A 14,406-nucleotide genomic window follows, 5' to 3' on the forward strand; every position below is an offset into this window, starting at 1 on the left:
GCCAAATTTTTTGTCACTTTTTTTAGTTTTTATATTTTTAGCATATCAATAGAAAATTTAAAAAGTAAACAAAAAATGGAAAGAATTATTTGTTACCCCCCATGTTTTTCTACTTTTATTTTTTATTTTTAAAGTCTTAAGTGGGGTAAGTATCATTAACCCCTTTCTGACATTTACAGTAATAATACGTCCACGTGTCCTAGGCCTTATTGACGCGGGATGCATTATTATTGTGTCACGATCACCGCCGGATGTCTGCTGATTCTGACAGCTGACACCCGGCCCTTTAAGCCCCTAAATGCTGCCATCAAACGCAATCGCAGCATTCCATGAGTCGGCAGAAGGATGACAGGCTCTGCCCTTGGATTGAAGACACCGTGGCATGACTCGGGGTCCCAATCATTGCCATGGTGACCTGATGTCGTCATGACAATATACGGGTCACTAGAGCTAGTAAAGTTGCTAGATCATGATCAGCAACTTTTATCTGTCAGTGCAGAGCTGACAGTTTGTATAGATTAGGGATGCTACTGCATCCACATGTTATACAAGTGATAAGCCTGCAAAAAATGATAGTCCCATAGTGGCACAAAGTAAAAAAAAAAAATTAACCCCTTTACTTAACACCTTAAAAATAAATAAAAAACAAGGCAAAAAACAATGCTTTATCATCATACTGCCAAACAAAAATTGGAGTAAAACGCGATCAAAAAGACTGATATAAATAAACATTGTACCTCTAAAAAGTCATCTCATCCCACAAAAAAACAAGCAACCATATAGCTCCATCAGCAGAAAAATAAAAATGTTGTAGGTCTTAGAATAAAGCGATGCAAAAATATTTTTTTTTTCTATAATAGTTTAGTGTAAAAGCGTCAAAACTGAAAAACTATATAAATGAGGTATCGCTGTAATAGTACTGACCCAAAGAATAAAACAATCCCTTACATGACTCTGTGGGCCAAAATATAGAGAAAGTATCTCTCAAAAAACAAAAAATGGTGATGCAAACAACTAGTTACTGCAATAAAAGCATATTTTAGTGTGTGACCTCAGCCAAACATAAAACCTCGATATAAATCTGGTATCGCCATAATCGCACCGACCCAAAGAATAAAGTCGCCTAACTACTTATACTGCATGAGGAACGGTGCAAAAAATAAATGAAACCAATTCTTCACCTGCTGTTGCTTTTTTCATTCTGCCTCCTAAAGATGGCAGTAAGGCTCGGTGCACATTTTTCCTGTAACTATCCGTGTGAATCTCTGAAATATGTGATTCAGACAGAACCTCTGGCGGAAGATTCTCTGTAATGAGCCAGATGGAGGCACTGTGGACATGGTCTGACCTGTGATCCAGCGGTGTCCGTCTTTTAAGGATTGCATAAATGTGCCATCGGCCACAGTTTTGTGCACTTCTGGAAAGGACACTGCTGAACAGAGGCCAGACGGAGTCCAGAGTAAATCTGCTGCTTCATTATAGTGAACGAATCCCTTGGAGGTTTCATCTGAATCGTGTCACTCCAAGATTTCGATGAAAACCCTGATATAAGTGCTCAGTGTAGAACTCTGGATAAGTAGAAATTGTGGGACAAATTTTGTTGCTATTTTTACCCACTTCTTGTGTTAAAATGTAAAATCTGAGGCTAAAACAAGATTTTGGTGTGTTGGGATTAGGGTTAGGGGTGTGTTGGGGTTAGGGTTGGAGTTAGATTTGGGGGTTTCCACTGTTTAGGTACATCAGGGGCTCTCCAAACGTGACATGGTGCCACCAATGATTACAGCCAATTTTGCTTTCAAAAAGTCAAGTGGTGCTCCCTCCCTTCAGAGCTTTTGTGCGCCCAAACAGTGGTTTACCTTCACATATGGGGTATCGGCGTACTCGGGACGAATTGGACAACAACTTTTGGGGTCCAATTTCTCCTTTTACCCTTGGGAAAATGAAAAATTGCGGCCTATAAAATCATTTTTGAGGAAAAAAATGTATATAGGGCTACAGATACTCACTGTGCTGCTTGGTGACATGGTGTGTATCACACTCAACATGGACCAGAGGAAGCGAAGGAAAGAGTTGTCTCAGGAGATTAGAAAGAAAATTATAGACAAACATGTTAAAGGTAAAAGTTATAAGGCCTTCTCCAAGGCCATTTAGTTACACAGCATTGATCAGAGCGGTCACTGACGTTGTTACACAGCAGTGATCAAGAGCGGTCACTGACGTTGTTACACAGCAGTGATCAGAGCGGTGACTGACGTTGTTACACAGCAGTGATCAGAGCTGTCACTGACGTTGTTACTCAGCAGTGATCAGAGCTGTCACTGACGTTGTTACACAGCAGTGATCAGAGCTGTCACTGACGTTGTTACACAGCAGTGATCAGAGCTGTCACTGACGTTGTTACTCAGCAGTGATCAGAGCTGTCACTGACGTTGTTACACAGCAGTGATCAGAGCGGCGGTCACTGACGTTGTTACACAGCAGTGATCAGAGCTGTCACTGACGTTGTTACACAGCAGTGATCAGAGCTGTCACTGACGTTGTTACACAGCAGTGATCAGAGCTGTCACTGACGTTGTTACACAGCAGTAATTAGAGCTGTAACTGACATTTAGTTACACAGCAGTGATCAGAGCTGTCACTGACGTTGTTACACAGCAGTGATCAGAGCTGTCACTGATGTTGTTACACAGCAGTGATCAGAGCGGTCACTGACGTTGTTACACAGCAGTGATCAGAGCTGTCACTGACGTTGTTACACAGCAGTGATCAGAGCTGTCACTGACGTTGTTACACAGCAGTGATCAGAGCGGTCACTGACGTTGTTACACAGCAGTGATCAGAGCTGTCACTGACGTTGTTACACAGCAGTGATCAGAGCTGTCACTGACGTTGTTACACAGCAGTGATCAGAGCTGTCACTGACGTTGTTACACAGCAGTGATCAGAGCTGTCACTGACGTTCTTACACAGCAGTGATCAGAGCTGTCACTGACGTTGTTACACAGCAGTGATCAGAGCTGTCACTGACGTTGTTACACAGCATTGACCAGAGCTGTCACTGACGTTGTTACACAGCAGTGATCAGAGCTGTCACTGACGTTGTTACACAGCAGTGATCAGAGCTGTCACTGACGTTGTTACACAGCAGTGATCAGAGCTGTCACTGACGTTGTTACACAGCAGTGATCAGAGCTGTCACTGACGTTGTTACACAGCAGTGATCAGAGCTGTCACTGACGTTGTTACACAGCAGTGATCAGAGCTGTCACTGACGTTGTTACACAGCAGTGATCAGAGCTGTCACTGACGTTGTTACACAGCAGTGATCAGAGCTGTCACTGACGTTGTTACACAGCAGTGATCAGAGCTGTCACTGACGTTGTTACACAGCAGTGATCAGAGCTGTCACTGACGTTGTTACACAGCAGTGATCAGAGCTGTCACTGACGTTGTTACACAGCAGTGATCAGAGATGTCACTGACGTTGTTACACAGCAGTGATCAGAGCTGTCACTGACGTTGTTACACAGCAGTGATCAGAGCTGTCACTGACGTTGTTACACAGCAGTGATCAGAGCTGTCACTGACGTTGTTACACAGCAGTGATCAGAGCTGTCACTGACGTTGTTACACAGCAGTGATCAGAGCGGTCACTGACGTTGTTACACAGCAGTGATCAGAGCTGTCACTGACGTTGTTACACAGCAGTAATTAGAGCTGTAACTGACATTTAGTTACACAGCAGTGATCAGAGCTGTCACTGACGTTGTTACACAGCAGTGATCAGAGCTGTCACTGGCTTTTAAATAGTTACACAGCAGCGATCAGAGCTGACACTGGTTGCTGCTGTTGTTACAGGAAGAAATCAGCATCTCCCTGGTATGGTTTATGCTCTGCTCATGAGCCTGCTCCCAATACAGGGACCCCACCAGTGTCATTTATGTCACATGTCATGAAAGGATTACATATCTTTTGTTTTCTACTCTGTATCTCATTTGACAGCTATTTATTTACAGGAGAGGTGATGAGAAGCGGCTCTGGAGAGTTTGCTGATGATCCGTGCTCTTCTGTGAAACGTGGGAACATGGTGCGAGCCGCACGTGCATTGCTGTCTGCAGTTACAAGGTTGCTGATATTGGCTGATATGGCTGATGTCTACAAACTGCTTGTTCAGCTGAAAGTGGTAATTTATACTTTTTTATGTGTTAAAACATCTGTCCAGTATGAGATGACATTAGTGCAATTCAAGTTCCCCAATAGTCATGGAGTACATTTATTATTTTAAGGTGGAAGAAGGAATTGTTAAACTAAGAAATGCTGGCACCGAGCAAGACTTGGGAATACAATACAAAGCATTAAAAGCTGAGGTAGACAAGCTAAATTTAATGGCTGCAAAACGGCAACAGGTAAGCCTTGTGTAATAATAATTCTAATCTTTGGTCTGTACTGTCTTTTGTAAATGAGTTGCATCTACAACTCTCTGATTCTGATGTAATTTTCACGATACAGAGCTAAAGCCTTACTGCAGAACGTATAAATGCACTGATCACTTATTATCCAGTGCCCCTTTAGTGACCTTACTTAAGCCTGACACTGGTCAATCTGTGCTGACAGTGTGCCCATGTGCAGCAAGTTTCTCCATTGACCATGGAATCGGTGATGTCTAGTTATTCTATTCATACATTCCAGGAATAATGGGAACAAAACAATGCAGAGTTAAGAAAAGATTATCCAGAATTATTATTCATGGGGATTAAACAGTGTACACTGAAACAGACTTGTCTGGAATTTGATAGATTCTTTTTAGCCCCTTACCGACATATGACGTATACCATAATTACATCCTTAACTTTGATGCGGGTTCACGGTGGCGGGGCGGTGGCACAGTGGATAGCACTGCAGCCTTGCTGCGCTGGAGTCCTGGGTTCAAACTCCACTAAGGACAACATCTGCAAAGAGTTTGTATGTTCTCTCCGTGTTTGCGTAGGTTTCCTCCGGGCACTCTGGTTTCCACCCACATTCCAAAGACATACTGATAGGGAATTTAGATTGTGAGCCCCAACGGGGACAGTGATGATAATGTGTGCAAAATGTAAAGCGCTGCGGAATATGTTAGCGCTATATAAAAAAAGAAAAGAAAAAAAGATTCGGTTCCTGTCGATCTGTGACAGCAGCATTTACCGTATGCATCCTGGCAGGGTTTGCTGTTCTAACCACCGATGGTTTTCCTTGACAGCTTGAGTATCTGCTGAAGACCCTCGTGCCTGTCATTAGGGTAATCCTGTGAAAGTACAGCAGAAAAAGAGGCAGCACCGCTTACCTTACTAGATCTCTGAACAAATGCACTACAGGATGCAGCAGCCCATGTAGCAAAGATGTTGGCAACACATGTGCAAAATACTAAATAGACAGCTACTCCCCACCTACCCATTCATGGAGGGGGTGACTGCTTAGTATACAATTGCACAATAAAGGCCTGTATAGGACGCTGTTCATATAAAGGAAATGCATAGTGTCTGGTCCTCGGCCTATTAGTCACACCCTACTATTCGATTAGGTGGGCTGGCCAGAACTCTCTAAATGCATCCCATGTGAATACCCCTGTATACAAGACCCAATGTGATGGGCTTGGCTGCTCCCTGAAAGATAAAGTGCACAAAATACATAGTAACTGTAAGGTATTGGTCGATATTTTGGCCAAGATATGCAAGCTCGCAACCCAACGTCAAGGGTCCTCACGCTTGTGAGTCCTAATACTAAACTAGTAGCAAAGCCACAAAAGAGGACTAAAAATCCTCCACAAATTCAAAAATACAGCAGAAAAATCCTGTGAAAGTTAGGCCCTAGCTAGCGTTCATAGGAGCCCATCATTTTTCTATATACAACAGTAATGTGGTTTTGGTGTACATGGCACAAGTGATCAAACAGTCGCAGGGGACTAAGGGTATGTGCAGACAACCAGGTATTGGCAGCGCTTACGATGCAGAACATGTCCATGTGTCCAAGGTGCTACCTGAACGCAAGAGAAAATGACATACTGCTGTCTGGAGAGACTCGCCGCATGTCCGTCTGCACTGGTGATCTACGGGTGTTTCTGGACACATAGTGGACATTGGATTTCTTAAAATCTCATCTACTATGCTGTGACATCTGGATGCTGCACAAGTACGCAGTGTCCAACACGCAGCGTTTACTGACCGTTTGCACATACCCTTAATAATACAATAAAAAGTTTATAAAATATATTTTTAATTCACATTATTGGAGTAAGACTTTTAGCAAGGTGTTCCCCTCTCATCACTCTCCACATATTCATAAAGTAGCGTGTACCTCTTATTGAATCTAGAACATCTGACTCTTACCATGCCCCCCTGGAGAACAAACTGCCAGTATGTCTGTCTGTATTTCTACCTTTTTCTGGGGGGAATGAAATAAAGAAACATTTTTATCTTTAAAGACTTGCTGGACCTCACGGTAGATTGTATTACAAATATCCTGAGGATAAGTCATCAACATTAGAGTCCTGGGCAACCATTTGACTAGGGTATTGGGGGAGTATATGCTGATATTAAGATACGTATTGTTTGAAGATGTGCTCCTATTTTAAAATCCATTTGGAAATGTATTGAGACAGGATTGGGTGATAGCAAACATATATTGTGCTCATAGCAGTAGTACTGGAGTATACACAGAGGAATCTGGCCATCATTGAAAAGGTTAATTAGGGAGATGAGGAATATATACATACCTTAGGAGCTAAGGCTCTGTTCACATCTGCAACTCTGCCTGCAACATAGATTCTGACACTTTTACTGCATCAGGCATTAATATTTCCTTTGGCAAAATAATAAATGCCATGTCAGAAACTGATAAATTCAGCTGACTATAATGGGATCTGTCATGAGTGTGTCTTATCCTTTGCCTTCATGCAGACAATAAACAACTTCCTTAGCAAAGTTGTGAACTCAGCTTTGTCAGTTTTTACGTCCATGATTAATGGACTTACTTTCTCTCATGTTGCATCAATTTTTTTCTTATCCGTTTTTAAAAACTGAAGTACGTAAACAGAAGTTTTTTTTTTAATCTACCGGGATGGAACTCTTGTTTTATACAGAATCCTATAGTACCCACATAACAGATGAGAACAGCACATACCAGAGTCTTGCTGTTCAGACACACAGAATCGCTTTAATTGATGTTTGTGTTGATCAACAGAACCCTGTGGGTCCATGTGTCCATTTTTTTTTTCTTGTCACTTGAATAACACTCACTTTTTTTTTTTTTTTTTTTCTTTTAGGAGTTGAAAGATGTGGGACACAGAGATCAAATGGCCGCAGCTCGGGGAATTTTGCAGAAGAATATTCCAATTCTGTATACGGCTTCCCAAGCATGTCTGCAACATCCTGATGTAGCCGCGTACAAAGCAAACAGAGACTTGATCTATAAACAGCTGCAGCAAGCAGTGACTGGCATCTCTAACGCAGCACAGGCCACTGCATCGGAGGAAATCGCTGCACAGCACGGAGGAGGGGAGCTGGCTATTGCGCTGAACAATTTTGATGTAAGACTTCATTTTGTATTCACCAGTTTTTTCCTTGGTTTTCTTATTCCGGAAAGTAATGACGTATTGTAAGGAATTGCCATCACTTTCTGATTGGTTTGTGGCTTATTGCTCAGACCGCCACTATTTCTGTGAATGAAGTGTCCACAGTGCTATGCTTCCTTCAGAGGTTCATTTAGTAGATCAGCACCAACAATTTCTGCCCAGTGGGAGGTTTGGATCTCTGCTGTGCAGTGACAATCTCAATTTCTCTCAATTCCTTCACATACAACTTTTCTAGAGGTTGTGTCATGAAGTTTTCATGTCCCACCCCACTTTTATCTTTTGCTCTTCCACTTGTTCTTTTTCACAGTTCTATTCCATATTGCTTACTGTGTATGTACATCTCATGGGAAGATTCACGTTTATCTGAAGCAGTGGTACCCAGTTTCTTACCTTTAAACAGCCACTTTCAGCTCTGAGATACGGTCGTAAGCAACATATAGAGCGCCCGAGTGGCAACATCCACTTCCCCTCACAGTAGAGATAACTAGAACCCCTCATTACCTCTATAAAGATGGCCAAAGCTTTGGCACAAAAATCAAACCAAGACCTTGTGGCACCCTCTCATATACGCAGATTACTTTCAGGGGTTACCACCTTACCCCCATTCAGTATTCTTGCATCAGGCACTGCCACTATGCTATCGCATTCAGCTTCATGCAACCCTCTAACTAGCAGTATCATTTTATCTCCAGCTTACCATATTTATCTCTCCATCCAGAATACACTATATACATATCCAGATCTTTTCTGTATGGAGATACTCAAAAAACTCACCATCTGGAGACGCCAATCTGTTAGACGTGGTGCTAATGCAAGAAGCTATCAGAAACCGCTGTGAGCCACACGTCATGGCCCATCAGCCGCATGTGACTCCCGAGCCTCAGGTTGGGGACCTCTGATTTGAAGTTTCTTTAGCAGATCTTTGAGCTTCCTTAGTTCTGTGGACCTTCGTTACCTGGTGTATCTGTTTCTTCAATCCAAATGAGAAGCAGCTCAGAATGTCAACATTTTTATAGAAAAATAACAATTTCATTAAACTTGTTGTCCTTTGCGCACTCTGCGCGGTATAAAGGTGAATATCTATTCTGAACGCACAATAATTATCTGTTGTGTTCAATTAGAAACAAATCATCGTGGATCCTCAAGGCTTCAGTGAAGAGAGATTTAGACCATCCTTGGAGGAACGATTGGAAAGTATCATCAGTGGAGCTGCTCTCATGGCTGATTCCTCCTGCACACGTGATGACCGCCGGGAACGAATAGTAGCCGAGTGTAATTCCGTTCGGCAAGCTTTGCAGGATCTTCTCTCAGAATACATGGGAAATGTAAGCACTATTCACTGGTTGTGGGTCACAAATAAATAGAAGTAAATGAAGTCAAGCAATTATAGAACACTTATGAAATAACTAAATGGGAACATATCCAATGGCAAAGGAATAGATGGGCTGACGTATAGAAACATCTGTCAGAGCCCTGCTTTTTTATTTTGCATGACTTGTCCTTCACATAGTCATTCTTTTTGTAAGCCCCCACAAATCCCCAAATGATGCACTTCTGGATTATTGTGTGTACACATTTTGTCTTTTCCTTTATCTAATTTGAGTTTGCAAAATTTTGGTTGAAAATTTGACCTACCATAGTCATTTAACCACTTAATGACCACCGATACGCCTTTTAACGGCGGCAGTTAAGGGTACTTATTCCTTAGTGCCACTTTTTAACGGTGCTGAGAAATAAGGTTATAGTACCCCCCAGCGTCGGAATATCTGCAGGGTCTCGCTTTCCGGGGTATCTGAGACCTGGAGAACATGATTCAGGTCGGTTTTAACCGGCCCCAGTGTTACGATTGCCGTTATTCACAGAATAATGGCGAAGGCAAAAAAAAAATTCAGATTTCATATTTATTTCTCTCTCCTCTGATATGATCTAGCAAAGGAGAGAGAAATGAGGTTCCCCTAGTACCTCCGGTGTCCCCCGGTCCCTTCGGCGTCTTCTTCCGGGAAAAAAAATGACAGCAGCATGCACAGTGTGACCACAGAGATCTGCCGGCCGTCACCTTGCAGCAATAGGTGATTTTTTTCTATTGGTTCATTTTGATCACATGATGGGTTGGTGATCAAAATAAAAAAAAAAGTAAATCATACCCCCCTTTATCAATTCCTTAGTTAGGTAAAAATAATAAAATTAATAAGGATATTTTTCCATTGGGGTTAGGGGTTGGGCTTACAGCTAGGGTTTGGGCTTACAGTTGGGGCTAGGGTTAGGGTTACATTTGGGGTTAAAGCTAGGGTTGGGGTTAGGGTTACAGTTGGGGTTAAAGCTAGGGTTAATGTTGTGGCTAGGGTTATGGTTTGGGCCAGGGTTATGGTTTGGGCCAGGGTTATGGTTTGGGCCAGAGTTATGGTTTGGGCCAGGGTTATGGTTTGGGCCAGGGTTATGGTTTGGGCCAGGGTTATGGTTTGGGCCAGGGTTATGGTTTGGGCTAGGGTTATGGTTTGGGCTAGGGTTATGGTTTGGGCTAGGGTTATGGTTTGGGCTAGGGTTATGGTTTGGGCTAGGGTTATGGTTTGGGCTAGGGTTATGGTTTGGGCTAGGGTTATGGTTTGGGCTAGGGTTATGGTTTGGGCTAGGGTTATGGTTTGGGCTAGGGTTATGGTTTGGGCTAGGTTTATGGTTTGGGCTAGGGTTATGGTTTGGGCCAGGGTTATGGTTTGGGCTAGCGTTGGGGCTAAAGTTAGGGTTATGGCTAGCGTTAGGGTTTGGGTTACAGTTGGGTTTTAAAGCTAGGGTTAACATTGGCTAGGGTTGGGTTTAGGGTTTGGACTAAGGTTTGGGTTAGGGTTAACGTTGTGGCTAGGGGTTACGGTTATAGTTGGGGTTAAAGCTAGGGTTAACGTTGGGGCAAGGGTTTGGGCTAGGGTTATAGTTGGGGTTAAAGCTAGGGTTAACATTGGGGTTAGGGTTTGGGCTAGGGTTACAGTTGGGGTTAAAGTTAGGGTTAGGCTTGGGGCTAGGGTTAGGCTTGGGGCTAGAGTTAGGCTTGGGTTTTGGGCTAGGGTTAGAGTTTGGGCCAGGGTAAGGGTTTGAGCTAGGGTTACAGTTGGGGTTAAAGCTAGGGTTAACGTTGGGGCTAGGGTTAGGGTTTGGGCTAGGGTTACAGTAGGGGTTCAAGCTAGGGTTAACGTTGGGGCTAGGGTTAGGGTTTGGGCTAGGGTTACAGTAGGGGTTAAAGCTAGGGTTAGGCTTGGGGCTAGGGTTAGGCTTGGGTTTTGGGCTAGGGTTAGAGTTTGGGCTAGGGTTAGAGTTTGGGCTAGGGTAAGGGTTTGGGCTAGGGTTACAGTTGGGGTTCAAGCTAGGGTTAACGTTGGGGCTAGGGTTAGGGTTTGGGCTAGGGTTACAGTAGGGGTTAAAGCTAGGGTTAGGCTTGGGGCTAGGGTTAGGCTTGGGTTTTGGGCTAGGGTTAGAGTTTGGGCTAGGGTTAGAGTTTGGGCTAGGGTAAGGGTTTGGGCTAGGGTTACAGTTGGGGTTAAAGCTAGGGTTAACGTTGGGGCTAGTGTTAGGCTTGAGGTTTGGGTTAGGGTTTGGGGCTAGGGTTAGGGTTTGGGCTAGTGTTACAGTTGGAGTTAAAGCTAGGGTTAAGGTTGGGGCTAGTGTTAGGCTTGGGGTTTGGGTTAGGGTTTGGGCTAGGGCTTGGGTTGGTGTTAGAGCTAGGATTGGGGTGCAAGCTAGGGATAGTGTTGGCTAGGATTAGGGTTACAGTTAGTGTTATAGCTAGTGTTGGAGTTGAGCTACAGTTGGGGTTAGATCTAGGGTTAAGGTTGGGGTTAGAGGTTGGGTTAGGGCTAGGTTTGGGCTGGGGTTAGATCTAGGGTTGGGTTGGGGATAAGGTTAGGGTTACATTCTTGGTTACATCTAGAGTTAGGGTTGGGGCTATTAGAGTTGGGGTTATGGATAGGGTTATAGCTAAGGTTTTTAGGTTTATGGTTGGGGCTTAAAGCTAGGGTTGGGGCCTGGGTTAGAGCTAGCGTTGGGGCTAGGGTTAGGGTTACATTTGAGGTTAATGCTAGGGTTAGGTTTGGGGCTAGGGTTAGGGTTACAGTTGGGGTTAAAGCTAGGGTTAGGGTTTGGGTTATGGGTGGGGCTTGGGCTTGGCTTAGGGTTGGGGTTTGTGTTAGGGTTACAGTTACAGTAGGGTTTGGGCTAGGGTTAGGCTTTGGGCTACATTTAGGGTTTGGGCTAAAGGCTTGGGTTTGGGTTGTCGTTATAGCTAGGGTTAGGGCTAGGGTTAGAGCTAGGGTTGGGGTTAAAGCTAGGGATAGGGTTGATGCTAGGGTTAGGGTTACAGTTGCTGTTATAGTTAGTGTTTAGAGTTGGGCTAGAGTTGGGTTAAGATCTAGGGTTGGAGGTTGGGTTTGGGCTAGGGTTATGGCTAGGTTTGGGCTAGGGTTTGTGCTGGGGTTAGAGCTAGGATTGGGTTAGGGTTGGGGATAAGGTTAGGCTGAATAATATGGTTACATTTTGGGTTATAGCTAGAGTTAGGGTTGGGGTTAATGCTAGGGTTAGGGTTACAGTTGGTGTTATAGCTAGGGTTAGGGCTGGGCAAGGGCTAGGGTTATGGATGGGGTTAGGGTTTGGGCTATAGCTAGTGTGGGGTTATAGCTAGGGTTGGGGTTATAGCTAGGGTTGGGGTTATAGCTAGGGTTGGGGTTATAGCTAGGGTTGGGGTTATAGCCAGGGTTGGGGTTAGGACTGTGTTAGGGTTGGAGTTAGAATTGGAGGGTTTCCACGGTTTAGGTACATTAGGGGGTTTCCAAACGCAACGTGGCGCCTGCCATTTATTCCAGCCAATTTTGCGTTAAAAAAGTTAAACGGTGCTCTCTCTCCTCTGTACCCTGTCGTGACAGTGGTCAGAATTGTAAAAATTTGCTTGGTCATTAACCCCTTTCTGCCAGCTGATGGGATAGTACGTCAGGTGGCAGACTCCCCCCGCTCTGAGGTGGGTTACGGCAGTGAACCTACCTCAAAGCCGCGACATGTCTGCTGTTATCAACAGCTGACATGTGGCCGCAATGGACGCGAGCGGAATCGCGATCCGCCCACGCCCATTAGCTAGTTAAATGCCGCTGTCAAACTCTGACAGCGGCATTTAACAAGCGCTGCCGGACGCGCAGCCGGAAGCGCTCTCACCGCTGACCCCCGTCACATGATCGGGGGTCAGCGGTGCATTGCCATAACAAACTGAGGTCTCCTTGAGACTTATGTGGTTGTTGATGGCACATTGCTGTGAGCGCCACCCTGTGGTCAGCGCTCAAAACAATGCTGCATTTCTGCTACATAGAGGTGATCTGTGCTTCACCTCTATGTAGTAGAGGCGATCGTGAAGTTCATGCTTCTAGCCTCCCATGGAGGCTATTGAAGCATGCCAAAAAAAGTGTTTAAAAATATTAAAAAAATATAAAAGTTTAAATCACCCCCATTTCGCCCCAATCAAAATAAACCAATAAAAAAAATCAAACCTACACATTTGGTATCGCTACTTTCAGAATCGCCCGATCTATCAATAAAAAAAGATTAAGCTGATCGGTAAATGGCGTAGCGAGAAAAAAAAATCAAAACGTCAAAATTACGTTTTTTTGGTCGCCGCGATATTGCATTAAAATGCAATAACGGGCGATCAAAAAAACATATCTTCACAAAAGTGGAATAATTAAAAACGTCAGCTCGGCATGCAAAAAATAAGCCTTCACCCAAGCCCAGATCACAAAAAATGGAGACGCTACGGGTATCGGAAAATGGCGCAAATTTTTTTTTTTTTTTTTTTTTTAGCAAATTTTGAAATATTTTTTCACCACTTAGATAAGAGAACCTAGAAATGTTTGGTGTCTATGAACTCGTAATTACCTGGAGAATCACAATAGCAGGTCAGTGTTAGCATTTAGTGAACCTAGCAAAAAAGCCAAACCAAAAACCAGTGTGGGATTGCCCTTTTTTTTGCAATTTCATCGCACTTGAAAATTTTTTTCCTGTTTTCTGTTACACGACATGGTAAAACCAATGGTATCGTTCAAAAGTAGTACAACTCTTCCCGCAAAAAGTAAGCCCTCACATGGCCATATTGACGGAATAATAAAAAAATTATGGCTCGGAAAGAAGGGGAGCGAAAAACGAAAACGAAAAAAGCTCCTGGGGTTAAGGACCAAATTGTCTCTGTCACTAAAGGGTTAACTACTGAGGCAGGTAATTGCTTGGCAAGTGTTTCAGGGACTATGTACAATTTAGGTCCCAACACCATAAGCAATAACAAGACTTTTGCATGTTACTTGGCGGTACAGTTAAGAGTTGCCAAAAGACGCCTCCTTCTCTGACAACACAAAAGATATATCACACATAAATCCATCCACGCTTTATACATTTTCTGTTATTTGATTACTCTCTTTTTAGACTGGACGAAAGGAAAGAAGCGATGCCTTAAACACCGCAATAGACAAGATGACACGAAAAACACGAGACTTGCGTCGACAAGTAAGTTTTCTAAGAATAACCCATATATCAATGTGTACAAAGTGTCTTTTTGAATTGGGCCTCATTCAAACGACTGCTACTCTTACGTGTTCTATCCTTGTTTTTCACAATAAGAACATAGACTATAGTTGGTATATGGGCATGCTTACATGTGCATGTCCATTTTTTTTGTAGACTGTCCGCAAACAAAAAAAATAACCGTTTTTGATCCGATTTGTAGATTAACGAAGACCATTCAAGGGAATAGATTTTTCTTTATCGCCTCTCATTGGGGGACA

At 43.5% G+C, this 14,406-nt stretch overlaps 1 protein-coding gene across 2 annotated transcripts in view; it reads left to right on the forward strand.

Moving 5' to 3' along the window:
- Positions 1-14,406, forward strand: part of CTNNA1 (catenin alpha 1) — a 109,798-nt gene that overhangs the window by 40,975 nt on the left and 54,417 nt on the right. For both annotated transcript variants that reach the window (XM_069763860.1, XM_069763861.1), the window contains exons 4-8: positions 4,017-4,183; positions 4,287-4,406; positions 7,298-7,561; positions 8,728-8,931; positions 14,048-14,128. In XM_069763860.1, the coding sequence (XP_069619961.1) occupies positions 4,017-4,183; positions 4,287-4,406; positions 7,298-7,561; positions 8,728-8,931; positions 14,048-14,128 (836 nt within the window). The remainder of the gene's footprint in view (positions 1-4,016; positions 4,184-4,286; positions 4,407-7,297; positions 7,562-8,727; positions 8,932-14,047; positions 14,129-14,406) is intronic.

Source organism: Ranitomeya imitator, chromosome 4 (assembly GCF_032444005.1).
Source record: "Ranitomeya imitator isolate aRanImi1 chromosome 4, aRanImi1.pri, whole genome shotgun sequence".
NCBI lineage: Eukaryota > Metazoa > Chordata > Amphibia > Anura > Dendrobatidae > Ranitomeya > Ranitomeya imitator.